The sequence below is a fragment of the Pantherophis guttatus genome, chromosome 1 (genome assembly GCF_059756535.1).
Source record: "Pantherophis guttatus breed Tessera chromosome 1, ASM5975653v1, whole genome shotgun sequence".
NCBI classification, from domain to species: Eukaryota; Metazoa; Chordata; class Lepidosauria; order Squamata; family Colubridae; genus Pantherophis; species Pantherophis guttatus.
This window is the reverse complement of record NC_142063.1, coordinates 142,403,153-142,424,224: the sequence shown is the minus strand read 5'-3', so window position 1 is coordinate 142,424,224 and position 21,072 is coordinate 142,403,153. Positions and strand designations below refer to the sequence as shown.

At 40.4% G+C, this 21,072-nt stretch overlaps 1 protein-coding gene across 1 annotated transcript in view; it reads right to left on the bottom strand.

Annotated features, from left to right (window-relative positions):
• The window catches only part of TNFAIP6 (TNF alpha induced protein 6), a 29,626-nt gene extending 12,291 nt beyond the window's left edge, over positions 1-17,335 (bottom strand). The window contains exons 1-3 of the mRNA XM_034424992.3: positions 17,079-17,335; positions 2,593-2,730; positions 881-1,042 (exon numbers count right to left, since the gene is read on the bottom strand). Of these exons, the coding sequence (XP_034280883.1) occupies positions 881-1,042; positions 2,593-2,730; positions 17,079-17,172 (394 nt within the window). The 5' untranslated portion in view covers positions 17,173-17,335. The remainder of the gene's footprint in view (positions 1-880; positions 1,043-2,592; positions 2,731-17,078) is intronic.
• Between the last annotated feature and the right edge of the window lie 3,737 nt (positions 17,336-21,072).

Below are 21,072 nucleotides of genomic sequence, written 5' to 3'. Positions count from 1 at the left end.
AGGCAATGTTCTTTTTTTGTTGTTGACAGGCCCCTGAGGCCTACCTGAGGCAGCTCTGGGCCACGGGAGGCCTTCATTCTTGGAAGGGCTTTGGAAAATGTTCTTCTGCAGCCTCCGAAAACTGTATGAAAGCACACCCCATTCTGTGTGATTTTTGGAGGTTCTAGAGGCTGCACAAGAGAAGGGTCGAGAAGCTGCACAAAAACATAGCCCATTCTTGGGCTGCCTCTGAAAATTGTGTGAAAATAAGGAGTGCTTTTGAGAATAGTTGTGGGTGTTGGTGACTACTAGCCCAAAACATCATGGTGTATTCCTTTTTACATGCTCTAGTGCAGGGGTGTCAAACTGGTGGCCTGTGGGCCGGATGCATCACATGCAGGCCATCCCAGCTCTGTGAATGGGACAAAGTCACGAAACGTCATGTGACAGCAACATGATGTGGCGAGTTTCACACCTAGCGGATCCTCCATTGAGCAGGGGGATAGATCAGATTTTTTAAAATGTCCCTTCCAACTCTAGTATTCAATTATACAGTATATTACCCATTCAATATGAAGATTTCTGCAATACTGCCCATCTTGTGAGCAGTCACTGCTAATAAAATTATTATCCCTGGCTATACCTTCTACATTTCTTTTCTTGTAATGTTATCATTTAAAATTGCCAAGATAATTTTCTCAACCATGAAGCTATGCAATCCTAAATCAAGATATGTTAACGCATCTGATGAAGTAGGTTTTAGCCTATAAAAGCTTTTGCTATCCTTAAGCGTATTGTATTCTTTAAGGGGCCACAGCAGTTAAAGGCAGGTGCTTTTGCAAAGGTGTATCCTTAAGTCTAAATAGCTGTAAATATATATATATATTTCATGTTCACGTACCATTAGGATTATAGCAATAGGCGTCCCACTTCTCACTTTTGTTGAGCCGGAACCCATAATCAACGATCCCTGTCTTCCCAAAGCCGCAGTTGCTTCCTGGTTTGACAATAGGATATCCGACTCTTCCCTTAGATAACCAGCCAGCAGCACACATATGGAAGCCTGAGGGATGAAAGGCAAGTGTCATACAAGACAAGTATTGGCTAAGAGGGAATGCTGAACTTCAGGTTCACAATTTCTTGTGCTCATTACCACCATACAATACAGTCCCAGTTATTTAAAAATGAATTAGGGTTTGCTAGCAAAACAGTTTCCACCCTAGACAGAGAGAAATGTATATCCCTGGTTCATATTTTTTTAACTGTGTCATCTTTGCCTTTTAGCACAAAAAGAACCGTTTCACTTTATACAATCAAAACTTATTAGGAGGCACAGGCTGAGTAAATTGTACTGTAGTCCTGAGCATCTTTATTCAAAGATGCCTAATTAACATAAAACATTACACTACTGTAGTCTTGGTGAGTTAATTTCTATTCTACCCAGAATGCAAATCTATTTGACACAACACCATCCACTGTAGAATACACACGTTGTGTTTCAGAACATGTACATTTATTCCTTATAAAGGTAAAGTTTTCTCCTTTCCAGCCGTGTCCAACTCTAGGGGGCGCTGCTCATCTCCATTTTTTAGCTGAGGGAGCTAGAGTTGTCCAAGACAAGCAAAAATATTTTGTAATAATTTAAACACATCATTCTGTACTTTAATTCTGAAAAAAAATATAAACCTTTGTTAATATTTTCTGAAATAACTTTCAAAATTGAATCCAAAGTATTGCAAATATAAATATAAACAAACCTTTGTTTATATTTTTCTCCTGCTGCTGAAATATCTTTGACTTGCCCTATTCTGAATTTTCTGTTCAACAAATGAGGCTGTTCATATTTTACTTGATAGTGCAAGCCCAAGCCACATATAGTTAATATTGGCCACTGGTTTACATCATGTATGTGAATGCACTTTACCTTGGTGCAGTGGTGAAATCCAAATTTTTTTACTACTGGTTCTGTGGGCGTGGCTTCGTGGGCACGGCTTGGTGAGCATGGCAGGGGAAGGATACTGCAAAATCTCCATTCCCACCCCACTCTGGGGCCAGCCAAAGATGTTATTTGCTGATTCTGCAAACTACTCAAAATTTCCACTACCGGTTCTCCAAACTGCTCAAAATTTCCACTACCGGTTCTCCAAACTACTCAAAATTTCCACTACCGGTTCTGCAGAACCTGTCAGAACTTGTTGGATTTCACCCCTGCTTTGGTGAAAGTTCCAGGACTATGTTGTACTGATTGTATGGATATTTTAAAATGTATCTGTCCAGCATACAATCAACTCAAGATCAAATGGATGTGTATCCTAGTACACAGAGTTCTCAGAATATTGCCCTTTGTGCTGCTTATAACTTACTTTTTGAAACATGGGCAGGTCTTTAACAAAACAAAATAAAAAGCCTGTGATGGATAGACATCACAAAGTTTGTTAACCACTAGATGGCCACAAAGGGTTGGAGTTTTTGGTGCTGCCATCTAGAGATTGACCATATTTATTCAGCCCACATATGGAAATGAATTGATACATACATTCAAGTCTTATTATCCTGTGCAGTGCTTGTTCTAATTGATTATACTCTCTAGTGACATCAACTACACCATTGTACCTATTTTTCTTGCAGCCTCCAATTGCTTGAGTGTTGCTAACTGTCCTCCTTCATATGCACACACCGACTTTGCCTCATCGTAAGTCAGCTGGTATTTCCCAGACCGTCCTTCTCTGTGATACACTCCTGCTGCTCGTTCTGTTAATTCAAAGTAAAAGTTGCAATGAATATTAAAAAAAAGAAAAGCTGGCATAATGACTACCATGTTGGAAAACTAAAGCATGGAGATTTCTACTCCCCTTGGATTTTTAAAAGCTTGCTGAGTTCCTGACTGAAAATAAGGGAGGAGTGATCTCATTAAGACCAGAGGAATATTCTGTACCTGCTCCAGACCTGGAACTGATTAGCATTGGGAATGTAATTCTTGGAGACACCAATTTGTTCTTTGGTATCCTCAAATCTGCTGGCTTATTGCATTAAAAACAATTTTTATTTTAAAAAACAAAAACAAAGGAAAAGATGTCTGAGATGCTGAGGAGCATAGGCACTGCCTCCAGGGCATCTGTACTGCCAAGAACACTTCTGACCCCAAATGAGTCTTTAAACTTCATTATAAAAATAGCTTTTAAAGAAATGGCTGGCTCCATCCACTATTTTGTTTGGGTATGTGGCTGCCTGCCTAGAAAAAGGACAAAAGGTGGAAGAAGCTGTAGAAGATGGGATAGATCAACCCTGTAAATAAATCAGTGTTTGGAACAGTTTAAGTCCTAATTGCTATGTACCTTTTTCTTTTGTGATGCCTCAGGGATCTGTTTTGAGAGTGTACTTTCAACGTCCTAAATTTTCAATGCCCGTCAACGCCATGACCCATCCCGAAAGTTCTGGGATCCCCAGATTAATACTGTGTTTTCCCAAAAATAAGACCCTGTCTTACATTTTTTTGAACCCTGAAATAAGCACTTGGCCTTATTGCCATGCACTCAAAAGCCTGATTGGGCTTATTATCAGGGGATGTCTTATTTTGGGGGAAACAGGGTAGATGTAGTAGCATTTCCTACAACCAAGAAGGTCTTGGATTCCCATCTCCTACTCCTATTCTTTTGTCTCCTTTAGCCAAGGGTCCCCATCCCCAGTCCAAGGATTGACACTGGTTTGCAGCATACCAAAATCCAGGCCACGTAACTCTGATGTTCTATATACTAGTTCTATAAGCAAAACTACATCCGACGGTTGTAGACAGCATGTATAACCATGCTTCCTCCAGCCTACGGAAAAATGAAACCAGTGCCTGGTGCCCAAAAGGTTGAGGGCCAATGGTTTAGCCTCTGACACCACAGTTACAGGGATAAGGATTATGGAAGTACTGCAATAGCTGGGAGATGAGATGAAAGCCTCCTGTTCCTATATAATAACATCTACAATATTCTTTTCAGGAACCAGAGGATGGCTGTCCAATTGTATTTAGAGTAAAACAGCAGAAATAAATCTGTTTTGTCCCCATGCTAAGGACAGTGTTTTTGCTGGCCTTTGGAGGTCAGAAATTGATCTGATTTAATTAGAAGAATAGCGTTAAAGTGTTAGTAAGCCTTAAGTGAAAAACTGGTTGTGTTCCAAGAACATATTTTCCCAAATCAAGATTGGAAGGTGGGGTTTTATGTTTGTTTGTTTGTTCTAACATAGGCATGGGGAATTCCCAGCATCCACATGTGGGCCATATTAGGAACAGTCAAGTGGTGCAGAAATGATGTAATAAAAATAATAGTTGTTATTACAAAATTATAATTATATAACATTAATTATATGATATATAAATATTAAAAGCACATAAATTCATATGCCACTCGATTCCCAATGGCTCTAGGCAGTAACCATGTAAAGCACAATTAAGAACGCATGGAGTGTTTTTGCTGCCTCAAGTTGAGTGAAGAACTCAAACTCCTTTTTTGCAGTCCTCACAGTGATCTCGAGAAGGCACCAAAGAATGATAATAGCATGGATTTTCCCAAACCGACAAACAGTGTTATGCTGTTTTGAATTTCGAATAACACAAAAATTGTTGGATAAACTTTAAAACAGAGCAATAAAGCAAAACAAAGAAATTCTTTCTTTAAAAGAGAGGGAAAGGAAAGGCCACGTGCATATGTAGTCCATTTTGTATCATCATTTGGTCCATTGAGCCTTGGGAGAGAATCAGCAAAAGCCATTAGTCCAAAAACTAAGTTGACCAAACTGCTCTGTACATACAATCTATGCTGCTTTCCTCTCTTCCTTTTCTACCTTGAAGTAAATTACAATTGTCCTTAGCTTTCATCTGTCCTTTGCCTAAAATCCATTGAAAGATACAAAGCGTTCCTGAACAAGTGGGGAGCAAGTAGGCCACATTATAAACCTCACCACAGGTCTGAATTCTGTGAATTATTATGAAGGAAACCTGCTTGTTGACAAATGGCTATAGATAGCCAAAGATGATCAATTAACAGAAAGTAAACTTGCGAGGTAGCTTCCTTCCATCTTTTCTAGATTGAGTTGTGCAAAATTTCATGTGCAGACAAGGAATTGTCTCCAGAATGACTCTGGAAATCATAGAACTATCCTGAAAAATTTGGCATGGTCTGAAAGTAAATGGAGTATTCTACAATATTTTGGAACATTTTGCACACTTACTTTTTCACTATCCTGCCATTCCAGGAGATTGACTATCAGTTCCAATTGTGGTTATTCTTTAACACAGGTAGGCATATATGCAATCAACTGGCCTGCAACCACTCAGTATTTTTATTTCTTGAGCTTTTATGAATCTGAGGGCATTGTTAAAAACAAAAACAACAGTGCAGACTAATACTTTGTTTTATAAGTGCCAAATTTCATATACATTTTATTTACAATTATTTATTTGGTCAAATTTATATGCTGCCCTTCTCCCGAAGGACTTGGGGTGGCTCACAAAGGATTAAAACCGTAGAACAGTAAAAATAAATTAATTTAGATAAATTAAAAATACAACAATTAAAACCCATATTAAAACCAAACTAAAAACACCCCGCAGGTCAGGCAAAAAGCCACATCTTTAGGTCCTTGCGGAAGGAGCAGAGGTCGGGAGCCGTGCGGAGCCCGGTGGGTAAACCATTCCAGAGGGTCAGTGCGCTCACAGAGAACACCCTCATCCTGGGTGCCATCAGCCGACATTGCCCGGCCGTCGGCACCCAGAGGAGGGCTGCCCTATGCGAGTGCGCTGGTCAGTGAGAGGCTGGCAGTAGGTGCTCCTGCAAGTACCCTGGGCCCATGCCGTGAAGGGCTTTTAGGTAAGCACCAGCACCTTGAAGCGGATTCGGAGGACCACTGGTAACCAGTGCAACTCGCGCAGGAGAGATGTAACATGGGAGTAATGGGAAGCTCCCGTAACAACCCGTGCGGCTGCATTTTGGACCAGCTGGAGCCTCCGGGTGTACCCCAAGGGCAGCCCCATGTAGAGGGCATTGCAGTAATCCAGGCGAGAGATGACAAGAGCGTGGGTGACATTAATGATTTTAATGTTAAAAAACAGAATGAAGTAAGGACCCTGACAAGACAGAATGATTTTTAAAAGTGAAACCAGAAACATTGTAAGTAAAATAGGTACCGATGGGGTGAATTATAGATATTTAGTATACGCGCCTTTATTCCATAATGTTCAGATTAGGGTATAATGTTCAGATAATATAGGCCCATTCTATGAATGCTATTTTGGAAAATTAAATGTATAGCAGTAGAATACTAGAAATTTTGGGCTTTGGAAGAATGAAACATATTATTTTTAGGGAGCTAATAGAATTGTAGTTATTACAGAAATGTACATCAATAAATAAAATATAATTAAATTTAATTAATTAAATGTAGATAAATAATGAATCAATGTCATCTTAAATCAGCATTCTTCATTTTAATAGCATTTGAGATATGTTATGAACAGCCTGTAAATAAGTACAATCTACACATTAGTGCAGGATTGGCTAATCTTCTGTAAGGAGATGGATAACAAGGGTTTTAGGTTTTTTTATACGCAAACAAAAATATTTTATCTTACTTTCACATCCTTCCAGCTTGACTAATTGATTGTCCATGCCTCATGTGGTATTTTATTTAGATTTAGAGATTGAATCTCCCCTCTCGTGCTCAAACAATTGGGGCAGGGTTCTCTGTTTATTCCAAAATTATTTCATAACAGTAGCAACTTACTAGACTGATGTAATTTGGTTACTCACAGGATCTACCATGAGTAACTTTCCCAGGTTTCTTTGGAAAAACCCATCAATGACATATTGTTGGATCAGCCCAAGAAATGATGTAAACAGCATGAATACAGCAACTGACTGAACTTGGATGGGTGAGAGGCATGAAGGGGGCAAATAGAGCTCTCTGGGCCCCCAGGCAAATTTTATAGATGTCTCCCCCCTCCCCACTTGTGCCACAGGATGAGAGAACTCAGGCACTGAGTGTCTATGGTGATTCTCAGTCATCCAGGTCATAGTTGTCCCAAAGGTGCTGTTTCAAAAGGCAACTGGACTTGCTTTTCCTTGAAAACATTTAGCTTCTCATAAAAGAAGCTTCTTAAGTCAGAACTGGAGAAACTTCTTGGATGAGAAGCAAAATGTCTTCAAGAAAAAACAAAGAAAGTCCAGTTGCCTTTTGAAAAAGCACCTTTGGGACTCAGGCACCGAGCTCTATGAGGCTGTAAAAATCAAGGGAGGACAGAAGAAAAGGAAGAACATAGCCACATAGGCTACTTTTAACTGTGGGGAAACCATGATCAGTGGTGTCTGTGGGGGGAACAAGAGGGTTTTAAGTATTGTAGTGCATTGGAATACACACCCTCTCCAGTGGTGGAATTCAATTTTTTTTTACTACCACTTCTGTGGGTGTGGCTTGGTGGGCGTGGTGTGGCTTGGTGGGCATGGCAGGGGAAGGATACTGCAAAATCTCCATTCCCACCCTGTTCTGGGGCCAGCCAGAGGTGGCATTTGCCGATTCTCTGAACTACTCAAAATTTCTGCTACCAGTTCTTCAGAACCTGTCAGAACTTGCTGAATAGCACCTCTGACCTTTTCTACATGCATCGGGATGCTGCTGACCAGTTCGGTATATTTGTTATGGATGACAGTTGCTTGTTTATTCTGTGTGATTTGCAGCATACCATAACAGAGTGGAAAACAGAACAGACAAGACCACGTAAACAAACAGCAACCGATCCTTCAAATCCTCTTAAGTAAAACTGTTTGGGCAGCCTTGTGGAAGGATGATACGACTGAGGCCAGATGTTCCTTTAGTGAAAGGATAGCTCAAAGCACCATGGTTACCATGGAAAACTTGCCTCTGAGCCCAAGCCTTCTCATCTCTCCAGAGGGTGGTCATCTTGGTTTTTGCAGCCCAACTGTGGCATTTCTATTCTCTTTCTCCTTGTTCTTTCACAACAGGAAAGAAAAGAACATCTGGAAGAGGAAGACTGTGCCCTACAATAATTCCAGGGAAATCGCCAGGGCTTCCAATGCCTTTGGCTCTAACAGTGCTGCTACAGCTAAAGCAGTGCCTGACTTGGGAGTAGCAGCAGCCACCATGGGGCCTCCCCATTTGCTTCTCAATCCTTCTGTGGAGCTGTTCCATTAGATTTCCTGCTGGGGCCTCACACCTGGACTATCATGGTGGGTACAGCAATCCAGAGGAACACTAGGTATAGCAGGAAAAATATATAGAAAAATCTATTTCTTTCGTTTTGCAGTTTAGTGATCACCCGAATTTCTGAAAGCCAGGTAAGCTTGTTAGACTTACCTTGTGTGATCAGATTGTGTTGAAAGTCTGGGGCAAGAAATGGCCAGAATGGGAGCTTTGTAGAGCTCCCTGCTTTCCCTGCCATCTCTATATTAAACCTCTGAATCAGAGGTGGGTTTCAGCAGGTTCTGACCAGTTCTGGAGAACCAGTAGCGGAAATTTTGAGTAGTTCAGAGAACTGGTAATACCACCTCTGACTGGCCCCGACCCCATCTATTCTCTGCCTCCCGAGTCCCAGCTGATCGGGAGGAAATGGGGATTTTGCAGTATCCTTCCCCTGGAGTGGGGTGGGAATGGACATTTTACAGTATCCTTCCCCTGCCACGCCCACCAAACCACGCCCACCAAGCCATGCCATGCCCACCAAGCCATACCTACAGAACCCATAGTAAAATTTTTTGAAACCCACCACTGCTCTGAATAGCATTAAGTAGCATACAATGATCTGGGCAGGTTAAAAAAATAGCTTAAAAATGAGAAAATGAGTAAATTCTAAAGCAATATCAGCCTAGAGGCATCTGAAAGGCCCTATTGTTCTGTTATGAAAGATAAAGGAGAGAGATTTTGCCTTATTTGCAAGGCATAATCTTCTATGGTGCGGTCCTACTTAAAAACATCCTACACTAGATCTTTGTCTCGTCGAAGGACTGACCAGTAATTGTACTAATGACTATTTATACATCATGCTGGGCCATATTTCATTTTAGTTATGCCTTGTTGAATAAACCTCTGTGGCCAGATATACATTTGCCAAGCCAAAATGAAACAAATAGACATTATGGATTTATGCAAAATGAAAACAGAAGTGTTATCTTCCCATATATATATATATACATTTGCTTATTTTCTTTTAGTGCTTGTACATATGCAGCAGTGGTGAAATCCATTTTTTTTTACTACCGGTTCTGTGAGCGTGGCTTGGTGGGCGTGGTGTCGCTTGGTGGGCGTGGTTTGGTGGGTGTGGCAGGAGAAGGATACTGCAAAATCTCCATTCCCACTCCACTCCAGGGGAAAGGATATTGCAAAATCTCCATTCCCACCCCACTCTGGGGCTAGCCAGAGGTAGTATTTGCCGGTTCTCTGAACTGCTCAAAATTTCTGCTACCGGTTCTCCGAACTGCTCAAAATTTCCGCTACCGGTTCTTCAGAACCTGTCAGAACATGCTGGATTTCACCCCTGATATGCAGTCATAACAGGATCAATGCTTGTATAACATTAACCTTTACTTCCTCCATAATATACAACTTTTTATTTGGGATTTGGGAGAGCTATAACATTTACATAATTAAAGATAATATAGCCAGTTGAATATCAGTTTTAAAAGATATTTAGTTGTAAACTACGTATTTATTTTAAAAATAAATTTTATACTCAATTAATTTTCACAGAGAATTAAAAATGTGCTTCAATCTCTTTCACTGATACACATGCCATAAAGGTACAGTATGTTCTCCAAATTCAAAAAGTCTTGATAAAGGCTATACATTTACTAAACCAAGTCATAGTTTAGAAAATAACATCCCAGCTATGGAATTGCCAAGAAGGATTTATCAGACGAAATGATTGAAAGGTCAGAAGAAGAAGGGTATGTGACAATTCTTTAAGTCAGATAGAACAAAGAAAATGGAAAGGAAATTTGGGATGGAAATTTGTTTGTTTACCTCAGACACTGTTTCAAAGTTTGCTGGGAAGGAGAAACAAGCAAATTGGTTCTGATCAGGTGTAGAAAGAAGTGTTATATTGTATTGTTTTAAGGTCCATCTCTCTTGAGAATCTATAATACTGGGAAAGCCGGTGACCAGTAGTAAGTTGATTCAATTACAATGGTGATGGGTGTACTGTTGGAGTTTGGCTTGAGGGGTCAAACATGGACAGATTAGCCTGGAGTAGGTCTATCTATATCAGAACTGGGGAATGATGGCCCCTTTATGACTTGAGGACTTCAACTCCCTGGCTGGCTCATGAATTCTTGAGGTTGAAATCCTCAAGTCATAAAGGGGCAATCACTCCCTACCTCTGGTCCAGTGGTGGGTTGCCCCCGGTTTGCACCGGTTCTATAGAACCGGTAGTAAAACCAGTGAGAGGCTCCGCCCACCCACCCCGACGTCATCAAAACGCTTCTGTGCATGTCCCGCTGCGAACCGGTAGTAAAGGTAAGTAGAACCCACCCCTGCTCTGGTCTATATGATCACTAAGAGTCAATGCCAACTTGATGGTATCTAACAAATGCTAACCTATTTCCATCCTTAACAAAAAAGGTGTTTATAGTTACAAAGCTAGAGATAAATTTTGGCTGCTATACTAGGTGAAAAAAAGCCCAATAAGACAAATTAAGTACTGTGGTAGCACCTAAAGGTGCTGAAAGCATACCCTCTCACAGAATTCAATGCAGAGGGCATGAGAGCTTGCTGTTGACTGGGTAAAACATTCTTTTTACTTATTGTATAAAAAATAAATCTATTTGATGGCCAATCTTCTGATGGCCTTATTAGGCCCTATTCTCTCAACATGTCACTGTCTTGTGCAATGTGCAGTTATACATACAGGATAAATCAATCAAAATGGTTCTGGATCAGGGGTGGGTTCTACTTACCTTTACTACCGGTTCGCAACGGGATCACGTACCTTGCTTCTGCGCAGAACCTTCTGTGTATGCGCAGATCGCCGATGACAACATCCCGGGCGGTGAGCGGGGCCTCCTGCCAGTTTTACTACCAGTTCTTGCGAACCGGTCCAAACTGGGGGCAACCCACCACTGTTCTGGATTTTGTTCTTCACCAACAACAATCCACTTTATACTTTTATAATAGTGTAGGTATAGTAAAGCCTGCTACAGAGTGCATTGTATCTGGGAGATGGAGAATTGAAAGCTCTGGTATCAAAGCACAGGAAAAAATCCCATCTGGATATCATTAGAGTCCCATCTGGATATCATTCCTCAAAGCACTTTGAGGAAGTCCTTCTCCCTGGGAGGCTTGAGAAAAAAGCTTCTTTTCTAATAGGATGTGAAAATCTAAACACCATTTGCACATATTTATGCTTCTCTACTATGGCAACCAGCAGGAGTAATACATGGGAATATGAGCTTCTCCTTCATGGTGGAACATCAATTTTATTTTATTTTTGGCTTAGAGATGCCACAGCTATATTCACCTTAGCAATCCATGTCTGTCAAGCCTCCCTCTTGTAGCTTAAATCAGGATGGCATTGAAGTTCCATTTGAACTGCATGAAGCTTTTAAGAAAGGGAAAGGATCCAGTGGCTGAGATGGCACAAGATTGGAACTGTTTGGGGTTCAGGGTATTGTGGTAACTCAGCCACTGCCTTAGCTTGTTGCCTTTATAGGTAGGCCTCAACTTATGACCACAATTGACCCCAAAATTTCTGTTGCTAAGCAGATAGTTTTTAAGATAGTTGAGTTTTGCCCAATTTAACAACCTTTCTCGCCACGGTTATTAAGCGAGTCACTGCAGTTGTTAAATTAGTCACACGGTTGTTAAGGGAATCTGGCTACCCCAGTGGCGGGTTTCAAATTTTTTTACTAACGGTTCTGTGTGCATGGCTTGGTGGCCGTGGCAGGGAAAGGATACTGTAAAATCTCCATTCCCACCACAATCCAGGGGAAGGTTACTGCAAAATTCCCATTTCCTCCCGATCAGCTGGGACTTGGGAGGCAGAGAATAGATGGGGGCGGGGCCAGTCAGAATTTCTACTACTGGTTGTCTGAACTACTCAAAATTTCTACTACTGGTTCTCCAGAACTGGTCAGAACCTGCTGAAACCCACCTCTGGGCTACCCAATTAATTTTGCTTGTCAGAAGGTCACAAAAGGGGATCACATGATCCCGGGACATTTCAACCTTCATAAATATGAGTCAGTTGTCAATGCTTGGAGAGAGGAATGGTCCAGGATACCTTCTTGTTGCCTGATCATCAGTGATCCCTCTACCAATCCACCTGGTTTTGACCTGCCTTGCTCTGTCTGGTTGAAATAGAACAGAATTAGGTGTGATACTGGAAGAAGTGCCTCTGTCCTGGATCAGTGGGGATAGAAAACGTCCCCTTCTTGCAATTGTGAGGCTGATATGCAAACTATTAAACATACCATGCAAGATTGCCCATGACGTGAGTCCCCTGGTTCCCTAGAAGAACTGCACGAAGCAATGCCAGAGGAAATCAGCTGGATAACTGATTTGGACATCCAGTTATGAGGCCACTGCCATACCTCCATAGAAGTTGTATATAATTACATGGATTGTGTGTGTATGCTTACTTTTCTTCTGTCATGTTTTTACCATACACTAAATAAATAATAAGTTATCAAGTGCCTGAATTTTGATCACATGACCACGGGGTCATAAGTTTGAAAAACAGTAATAAGTCACTTTTTTCAGGGCTTTTGTAACTTCAGACAGTCACTAAACAAATTGTTATAAATTGAGGACTACCTAAATCCTCCTAAGCTATTAGAAACACCCTCCTTTTCTCTTTTCTCTCCCTCCTTATCTTTGTCAGCCGATCAGTCTAGTACTCTTTCTTCTCTTGTTTTGGGGTAGTTCTTGCCAACTTGAAGATGTAAGCACGGTTTATCTTTTCCCAAATACTGATACAGACTGCAGAGAAAAGCTTGGAAGTCTGGGTACAGCATGCAGGCTGCAAGTCAGTGGTGGGTTGCTACCAATTTGCCCCGGATTGGGCAAACTGTAGTGGTGGCAGCGGGAGGCTCTGCCCATCCACCTGGATGTCTCTGCGCATGCGCAGAAGCGTTGCGCATACGAGCAAGTGCGCACCCACGAGCGAACCGGTAGCGGCCGAAATTGAAACCCACTACTGCTGCAAAGTCTAAGACCCCCAGTTTAAATGACATATTGGAGTATGATGGTTAAAAAGCATGCATTCCAGAGAGGACAAAATGCATGCTCATTTAATCAGAGTTTTTTTGGTTGTGTGTCATATGAACATAATCAGTGTTGGGGGGGGGGAGATTATCTTTTGGCTTGAGGTGGAAGGGGCAATTGCCTCAAGCCTTGAAGGAAGGAAGATGTGAATGTAATAAATAATGATATTACTTAATGTTTTCCTTTCCAAGTGCTCAAATCTGCATTTAAATTGTTTTAATGAAAAGTGGTTATTCTGGTGTTTGCCCTCACATGTGAGAGAATTACTGAAGGATTCCATTTCCTCTCTTTATAGAGAGGCCTACAATGTTGTACGTGGATATGGGATGGAAGCTGTCTCACTTTTGGAAGTTACAGCTTATTTAGACATTTATGACTTTTTTTTCTATTTAAAAAGAAAGTTTCCACAGCAAGTGATAACAGTATTAAAAATAAAATTAGAAAAAGAGTAGACGGAAAAAACAAGGAAGAGCACGTGACCAGAGCATTCTGTCAAGACACAAGGATTATGAAGTTCGGGATGCGTTCTAGGCATGACCCATATCAAGCCAAGAATTATTTTCAACAGCAAGTATAAATGGGGTATGGGTAACATGCATATGTAAATGTTGTCATATGCAAAATAAGTACATACTTTTTTTTTTGTATTTATAATGCCATGCATTGAATAACACTCAAGACAACAAGGTATCTGCTAAATGGAATTAAAAAATGTATTCTTCTTTGTAAGACGGGGGGACGGATGATGTCTATGAAACCCAAGCCTCATCTTCAGACAAGATTACTGAACCTTTCACAAGATGAATTAATATTTAAAAAGACATGAACTTGCATGTGTCGAGTTCCAAGAAACACCCCCAACGAAAGAAGACTCCAAGGCTTGAAGTTCCTCAAAGTTCCATTTTATTAGAGATGTCATATTGGCACATCTGGGAAAACCCAAATCTGAAAGCTTCCAGGTTTTCCCCACCCAAAAAAAAGTCCAAGTCCCACATGTCCATCACATGTTCTAATCAAAGCACTGTGCCAACTGGAGATGCCTCCCAGTCACACCTTTCCAGGTGCAGGGCAAGATGTTCTTGACTCTCTGAGAAAGGAATGTTATTATGACTACATATCACCCATGCTCTATACAATCCCCCCTCCCAGTTTCCCACAACAGTAAATGTGGCAGGCCTGAAGGCCCAATGCAAAAGCTTTCAGGCCTACATGTGTTTCACTGAACTATTACCATGTCTTTCTCTCTATCCTTATAAGTAGAAAGAAACTAAGCACCAAGCCAAACTGATCCTTCAACCCACTCTTTGCCCTCCCCGCCCCCAAAAAACCCCACACCATCTCCAAGAAATATCTTTTTCTGCTTCCCTCTGCAACAGTGGGCATTGATATTCTGTGTTGAACGCAGCATATTCAACTTAGCGAGACGTCATGATGGCTGAACGTTGTCCACTATCATTCAAATAACTTCTGAAATAATGCTTCCATTCTGAACCAGCAAGGGAGTGGTTTAAAGGCAACATTAAGTTATCTCGTGGAAGCTCAGTGTACCTATCATGCGTCTTGCTTTGGCCCAGGATATTCTGCTCAAAACAAACAGCTATGATGAATTTTAGCAGGTCAGTCCAGAAGGGCTCTGGGCCAGCAACATGGGCCTGGAAGAGTTGCAGATTTCTCCCCATTCATTAATCTATAAGCTGTGGTTTATGAATCACAGTGGCTGACTTCACAGAAAACACTAAACTGAAACCAAGCCAAACTCATTCCGAAATAACATAATGTGATAACCAGGCCCTTGGATAAAATTATTTGGAACACATACAAAACTGCTTTTTAATGATATACGGTTCCTCCACCAACCCAGCACTATTCTGATTAGCAAGAGCTACCTAAAATATGCTTCTGGAGGGTTTCCTCAGGCTAATATCTGTTCCACCCCCCAGCAGAAAACAACATTTCCAGTATTTCTCCATCTTATGTTGTGAATGAGGAATTGGAAAGAGGAGTTTTAACTGGGGTTTGAACTAGTGGTGCCACTCCAGTGAATGGGCAATTATATTTCAGTAAGATGAATAAATAAAAAGGTTTCCTACCCTCTGTTTGCTTACACTGCCAGAATCCTTTTTTAAAAAAATTGGAAAGAACAATGTCTGAACTAGGAAAAGTTTCCCACGATACGCTATTGTTTTGCTATACAATACGCATATACACAATACGCCAAACCAGGAAACCAAGAAAAGTTGCACTTCACAATACGCTAAGATTCCCTCCCCCAGTTTGTTATCACATGTCCTCTCTGCTGACCACAGAATCAATCTCTGAGTCCATCATCTGTAGTTTACAAATCACAAGTACTGTGTTTACAACACCAGGCTAAACCCAAACCAAACAAACCACATTTAGGCTTAATCTCAAAAAAACCTAAACAAGGTGAGTGGCCTAGTTAATATTGGATACGACGCTCCCAGAAAAATCCCAAGGCTGTATATTAGATTGCAAATATATCCTGGAGGCTGGCAGTAGCCAACCATTTTTATGCTACTGCTAAAATCACCGAGTGTTGAGCTTGACAGGAGGAATACTTGATGTGACTATCTTTATGTTGTGGGACAGACGATGTTTTTCTGGTTAAGGAGTACGTTTTTCTATTTTGTGGGGGTAAGGGCTGCCTGTAGTGGAAAAGAAACCAGCTGGCAGCTTTGGGGCATACAGTATGATGAGGTTGTATTTTAGATTTAAATATCTAGGCTATGCAGCTCCAATAACTGTGGGTGGTTTAAGATGTAATCCACCCTACCACCCCCAGAATTTTAGGTGTTCATGCTGCTTTGTTCTTTTCCTCATTTACCTACTGGAAGGTTGTTTTGTTATTCACGGGTGGCTTTCAAGTTTTAGAAGTCTGGTATCTGTACAAAAGGAGCTTAGGAGAGAATGAAATACCTTTTGGGCCATATAATTCCCCCCCCCAATCCATAACATCTGACTGTATCCAAAAGTTGATTGAGGGAGAACATCTAGGCCTTAGAGAACTTCAGTTTTCAGCAACTTCAGTCAACATGCTATAGGATGAAAAATGCTGAGAAATGTAGTAAGCTGTGGAGGGCCACCCGTATTCTGATCCTTCTGCAGTTCTGTACCAGGATAAGCAAAGCTCTGTTTCTCTGAAGCAGAGATGGCTCCAGAATATTAAAATACGAGTAGAACAGTATGACCCAAGAGGTAGGAAAGAGAAGAGTTGCAGCAGAAGAAATAGTACTGCCTTCCACATCTAGTGCCATTCACATTGGGTAGACTACAGTGTCCATCAACTACTGTACAACTGTTTGAGCCATGCTAGTTGGGCATTATTGGAAACTGTCAACAAACTCATCTGAGAGTTGCCATGTTAGGAAATCTAAATTAATGTTAGGAAATCTAAATTAATCAATGGAGACAAATGCAGTACAGGGAAGGACATGTAACTACCTGGAAACTATAGTTTTAGGCAATATTTCCAGGAATTATTTACGTGGAAAGGAAAGGCTGATCTGTATCTTGCACAGCTGTTTCTCTTTAAGTCTCTTCTTTCCCCATACACATCTCTAGAGGTCTAGCTTTCTGTATAGCTCAAGCTTTCAGATCGCATCGCTTTCACAGCTCATGTTTCAGAGGCATTCCTTTTCTTTAAATCAGATCTCTGCACAAACATCTTTTAAAATGGAAAATAAAGAATGGTGCTATTATTCAGTAAAGATTTGTACCTTTAATGCAAGCTACACAAAATGCAGGGACTGATATAAGAAATAGTAGCTCTTTCTGCAGTTAAACATTTATTAATAGAAGCACAAACAAAATAAAAATCAACTTACCTAACCAAATAGAATTGTGAAGAACGCCATCCTTGAATCCCCAGCTAAAACCTCTATCCCATAATAAGGCAAAAAGAAAAGTTAAGGCAATCATCTTTTCGGTTTAATATTCTGTACCTTCTGTTCAAGCAGCCTGGAAAACCACTGCTCGCAGCTGCCTAGTTGCTAGTGGAACATCTGGTTGGCAGAACTTAAATAGTGTTTTCATCTGTGAGGTCAGAATGCCTTCTCCAATTAAAGTAGTCATAGGACTGCTCACAATTAAAACTGATCCCTGTTTTTTTTTTGTGTGGCTGACTCATTTTCTGCCTCCCTTAAAGGAAAGTCCAAAGTCTTTCATTGTAAATGTGCAATTGTCCAATTGCCAAAGCAAATGTCTAATTTTCACCTGCTTTCAAATATTCAGATATCTTTTAACACTTTTGTATGTGGCAAGCTGCCCCATACAATTTTGCTTTTGGACAGGTGAATTGATTGCAAGAGAATTTCTTTAGGGTTTCTAGCTATTACAGCTCAGCAGTTATTAATGAGAAATGTTTGGGAAAACTAAGAATCAGAAAATTCTAATTGCTAATAAAATGAACAGCGGTATACACTGAAAAAACCACATTGATAATCTTCTATACTACCTTTTGCTTGAACGAGGGCATGTGATATAGAAGTCTTGCAAATAGGATGAAACAATAATTTTGCCATGGGTAGAGCTTATAAATGGTTATATTGAATTAATTAATTAATAAAATAAAAATTAAAGATAAAAGTATTAAAAATATGTTACCTCAAAATTAATAAACCTGATAAAAAAGTAAAAGGGAAAATAGACCTGGGAAACTCCTAAAAAAGGACCCTCTTGATCAAGACTTCTTCCTTGCCTATTTGAAAAAAAAAAACCAACAACTTCAAATGTGGACACACACCACATAAAAGTATATTGGTGCAAATCAGCCGGGTATACATTTTTCCTTTCAATGTTAAATGATAATTTTTAGCCAGCTCTGAAATATTCAGTTTGATGTTTTGATAGATTTAAAATATCATGGATATAGCCAAGAAATTTACACATTCGTAACATTCAGTAGTTGATCCAAAGTCATCTTAACAAACTGTTTTACGTCAACCTCAAATGGGACAATAGCAGAAGATCAAGATATAGGTCTGAATGTTCTACTTCCTAAATCGCATGATCAAAGCAACTGCAGCCAATCCTTTCAAGCATTTTCTGAATTTTTATGCAGTTCGAACTTAAAGCTTGCATTTTTTTTCTCCAGGAAATATTTTTGAGACCAAATCTGATTCTGTTAAAGAATATATTAATAATTGATCCAGCTGTTAATGCACCATATGTTGACACTCAGTTTGGCAGGAATAATTGAGTATAAATAGGAACTGGATATAGTTCAATGCACTGTAGATTGGAGATTCTGGGACTTAAGAATTCCAGCTCACTTCTTGGGAGCCAATTTAGTTCATTAAGAATGAACTGCAGATTTTCGTATTTGTTCAGTGTACCTCCAGACTAATGAATTCTACTCCTCAGTTTCTAATTTTAATTTTGTATAACGGTTACACCTAATATTGCATCATATACATTTCCATGCTGGGAAAAACAATAGAAATGTGACTTTCAGGTGGGTAAGAAGTTGCCCATCTCAATCCCTCTTGATGTTGGATGTACAAAAGTGTGCTGGGTGGACAAAGAATTAGGTTAACTTCCATTCATTTGGTAATGGTAATGCTTTTCTTCCAGCATCCATGTATATCAGTACTTACCTTTACTACCGGTTTGCAATGGGATCGCGCGTGCATGCGCAGATCGTCTATGACGACATCCGGGTGGGTGGGCGGAGCTGGCCCCCGGTTCTACTACCGGTTTGCAAGAACTGGACCGAACCAGGGGCAACCCACCACTGATGTATATATAGCTTAGTATTCCCTATAGGGAATTATTTAAATACAAAAGGTTTGAAAAATAGCATTGTCCTTGAGACAAAGGGGTAAATTTCATTTCCTTGCTCCTAGCTCATGTCTGATTCATAATATGACAGCTGTCTGCCTGTGTCCTCCCTTGTGGTTTCAGCAGCTGTTTTGTGGTAGGTGGAACTAAGGGCGAACACTTTGGAATGGAAAAATATCTCAGAACTTTTCAATGTCCCAAGGAGGAGTCAAGTTCTTTTTTTTATTGCCCAAGGGACTTTAAAAGATCATTTTCAAATACCTCAAGAAGAGGGTGTCAAGTCAGTTCAGCCTTGAATTTTATTTAATAACAACAAAACCAGCAGGAAGTTAAATTAAAAGAAATAGGGTCCTGCCTCTCTCCTGCTTGTTGTGTAGAAAGCTAGGAAACAGTTAATAGAAGCAAACGGTTTCACTGTTCTCACAGGGGTGGATGTGTTAACCTTCTGCAGAAAAATAAAAAAAGTGTCATGGCACAATGGAAATACTACAATATAAAATAGAGTGGACAATTTTAATTAAAAAAAACTTACTTTCCCAAGTCCCAAGGTTTTTCTATGTATATTCTATGCAGGTTCAGATTATTCTACTTTGGACATGTTATGCAAAGAGCTAGCTCTCTGGGAAAGATGGAAGGAAAGAGAAGAAGTAATTGACCAACAGCAAGGTGGATGGATTCAGTTACAGTGGCAATGACTGCACCATTAGAAGACTTGAAAGACCAGGTTAGGGACAGATTGCCAGGGAGAAAAATCTACTTATATGGCTGGTAGAGTCAAAAATTACTTGATGGCGCATAATCAATCAGCTAAACTTCCTTTCCTGCCTGACACGGTGGTTTTTTAATTTTTTTAACAAAATTCTTTACATTAAAAAAAATTAAGCCTAATTTGTATTTCCAGTATCCTACCATATCAATTCAGGAAGATTCTTAGAAGATAAAAAGGTGGGTAGCAGCAGCCTACTACTTGGATGGAAGAATGCCCACCTGACCAGGTGGTGGTAAGACTCCAAAATGATTTTTTAAAAAACCACACTGAGAAGTAGAAGGGGAGGTAACAGGGTTACCACTATAATAATTTTGTGACCAACTACCCCGGTAGCAGGGGTGAAATGCAGCAGGTTCTGACAGGTTCTGGAGAACCAGTAGCAGAAATTTTGAGTAGTTCGAAGAACCAGCAAATACCACCTCTGGCTGGTCCCAGAGTGGGGTGGGAATGGGGATTTTGCAGTATCCTTCCCCTGCCATGCCCACCAAGCCACACCATGCCCACCAAGCCATGCCCACAGAACCAGTAGTAAAAAAAATTGAATTTCACCACTGCCCGGTAGCCATTGTATGATAGCGTCAGTTGGCAAAATGCAATTCAAGATGCAAAAGCTGAAGCAAAATTTGTATTCATTCATTTATTTAAAAGATTTGTACGGCCACCTCTCTTAAAACACAACGGTGGTGGCTCCTCTACAATAATAAAACTCCTGAACTATAAAAGCCATAAAACCATAACACTGAAAGAAAAATGTGATAGCTGTCCACAACAATAAAAAAACCCCGAACTTCAAGCAATAAACCTTACAATTGTAAAACACATCCATGGCTCTTTAGTCATTCCTTTGAGATGCTCCAACAGCCAACCTCAAGAAACCTTCATTTTGCCCAACTATCAGGGAAAAAAGCCAAGTCTTAATTGCCTACTGGAAAATTAATAAGTTGTGGACTTGCTGGATTGGTGGAGGGTGGGTGTTTTATAAGGTTGGAGCTGCCATGAAAAGGCACCCTTTCAATGTTCCGTTAGAGGTCAACATTTCAGGGAAGGGAGCTGGAGCTGGGAATGGGACAACTTGCCACAGCCAACTTGGTGCAGCCAACTCACCACGGCCAAGTTGCCGCTGGATAAGTTGCCATGGCCAACTTGGCAGGCCCAACTCATTGCGGGACAATTTAACAATTCAATTTAATTATTTAAAGTAAATAAAAATTATTTTAATTCTTGCCATTCACATTTCATTCTGTCCCTCCTTTTGCATCCTTTCTTTAATG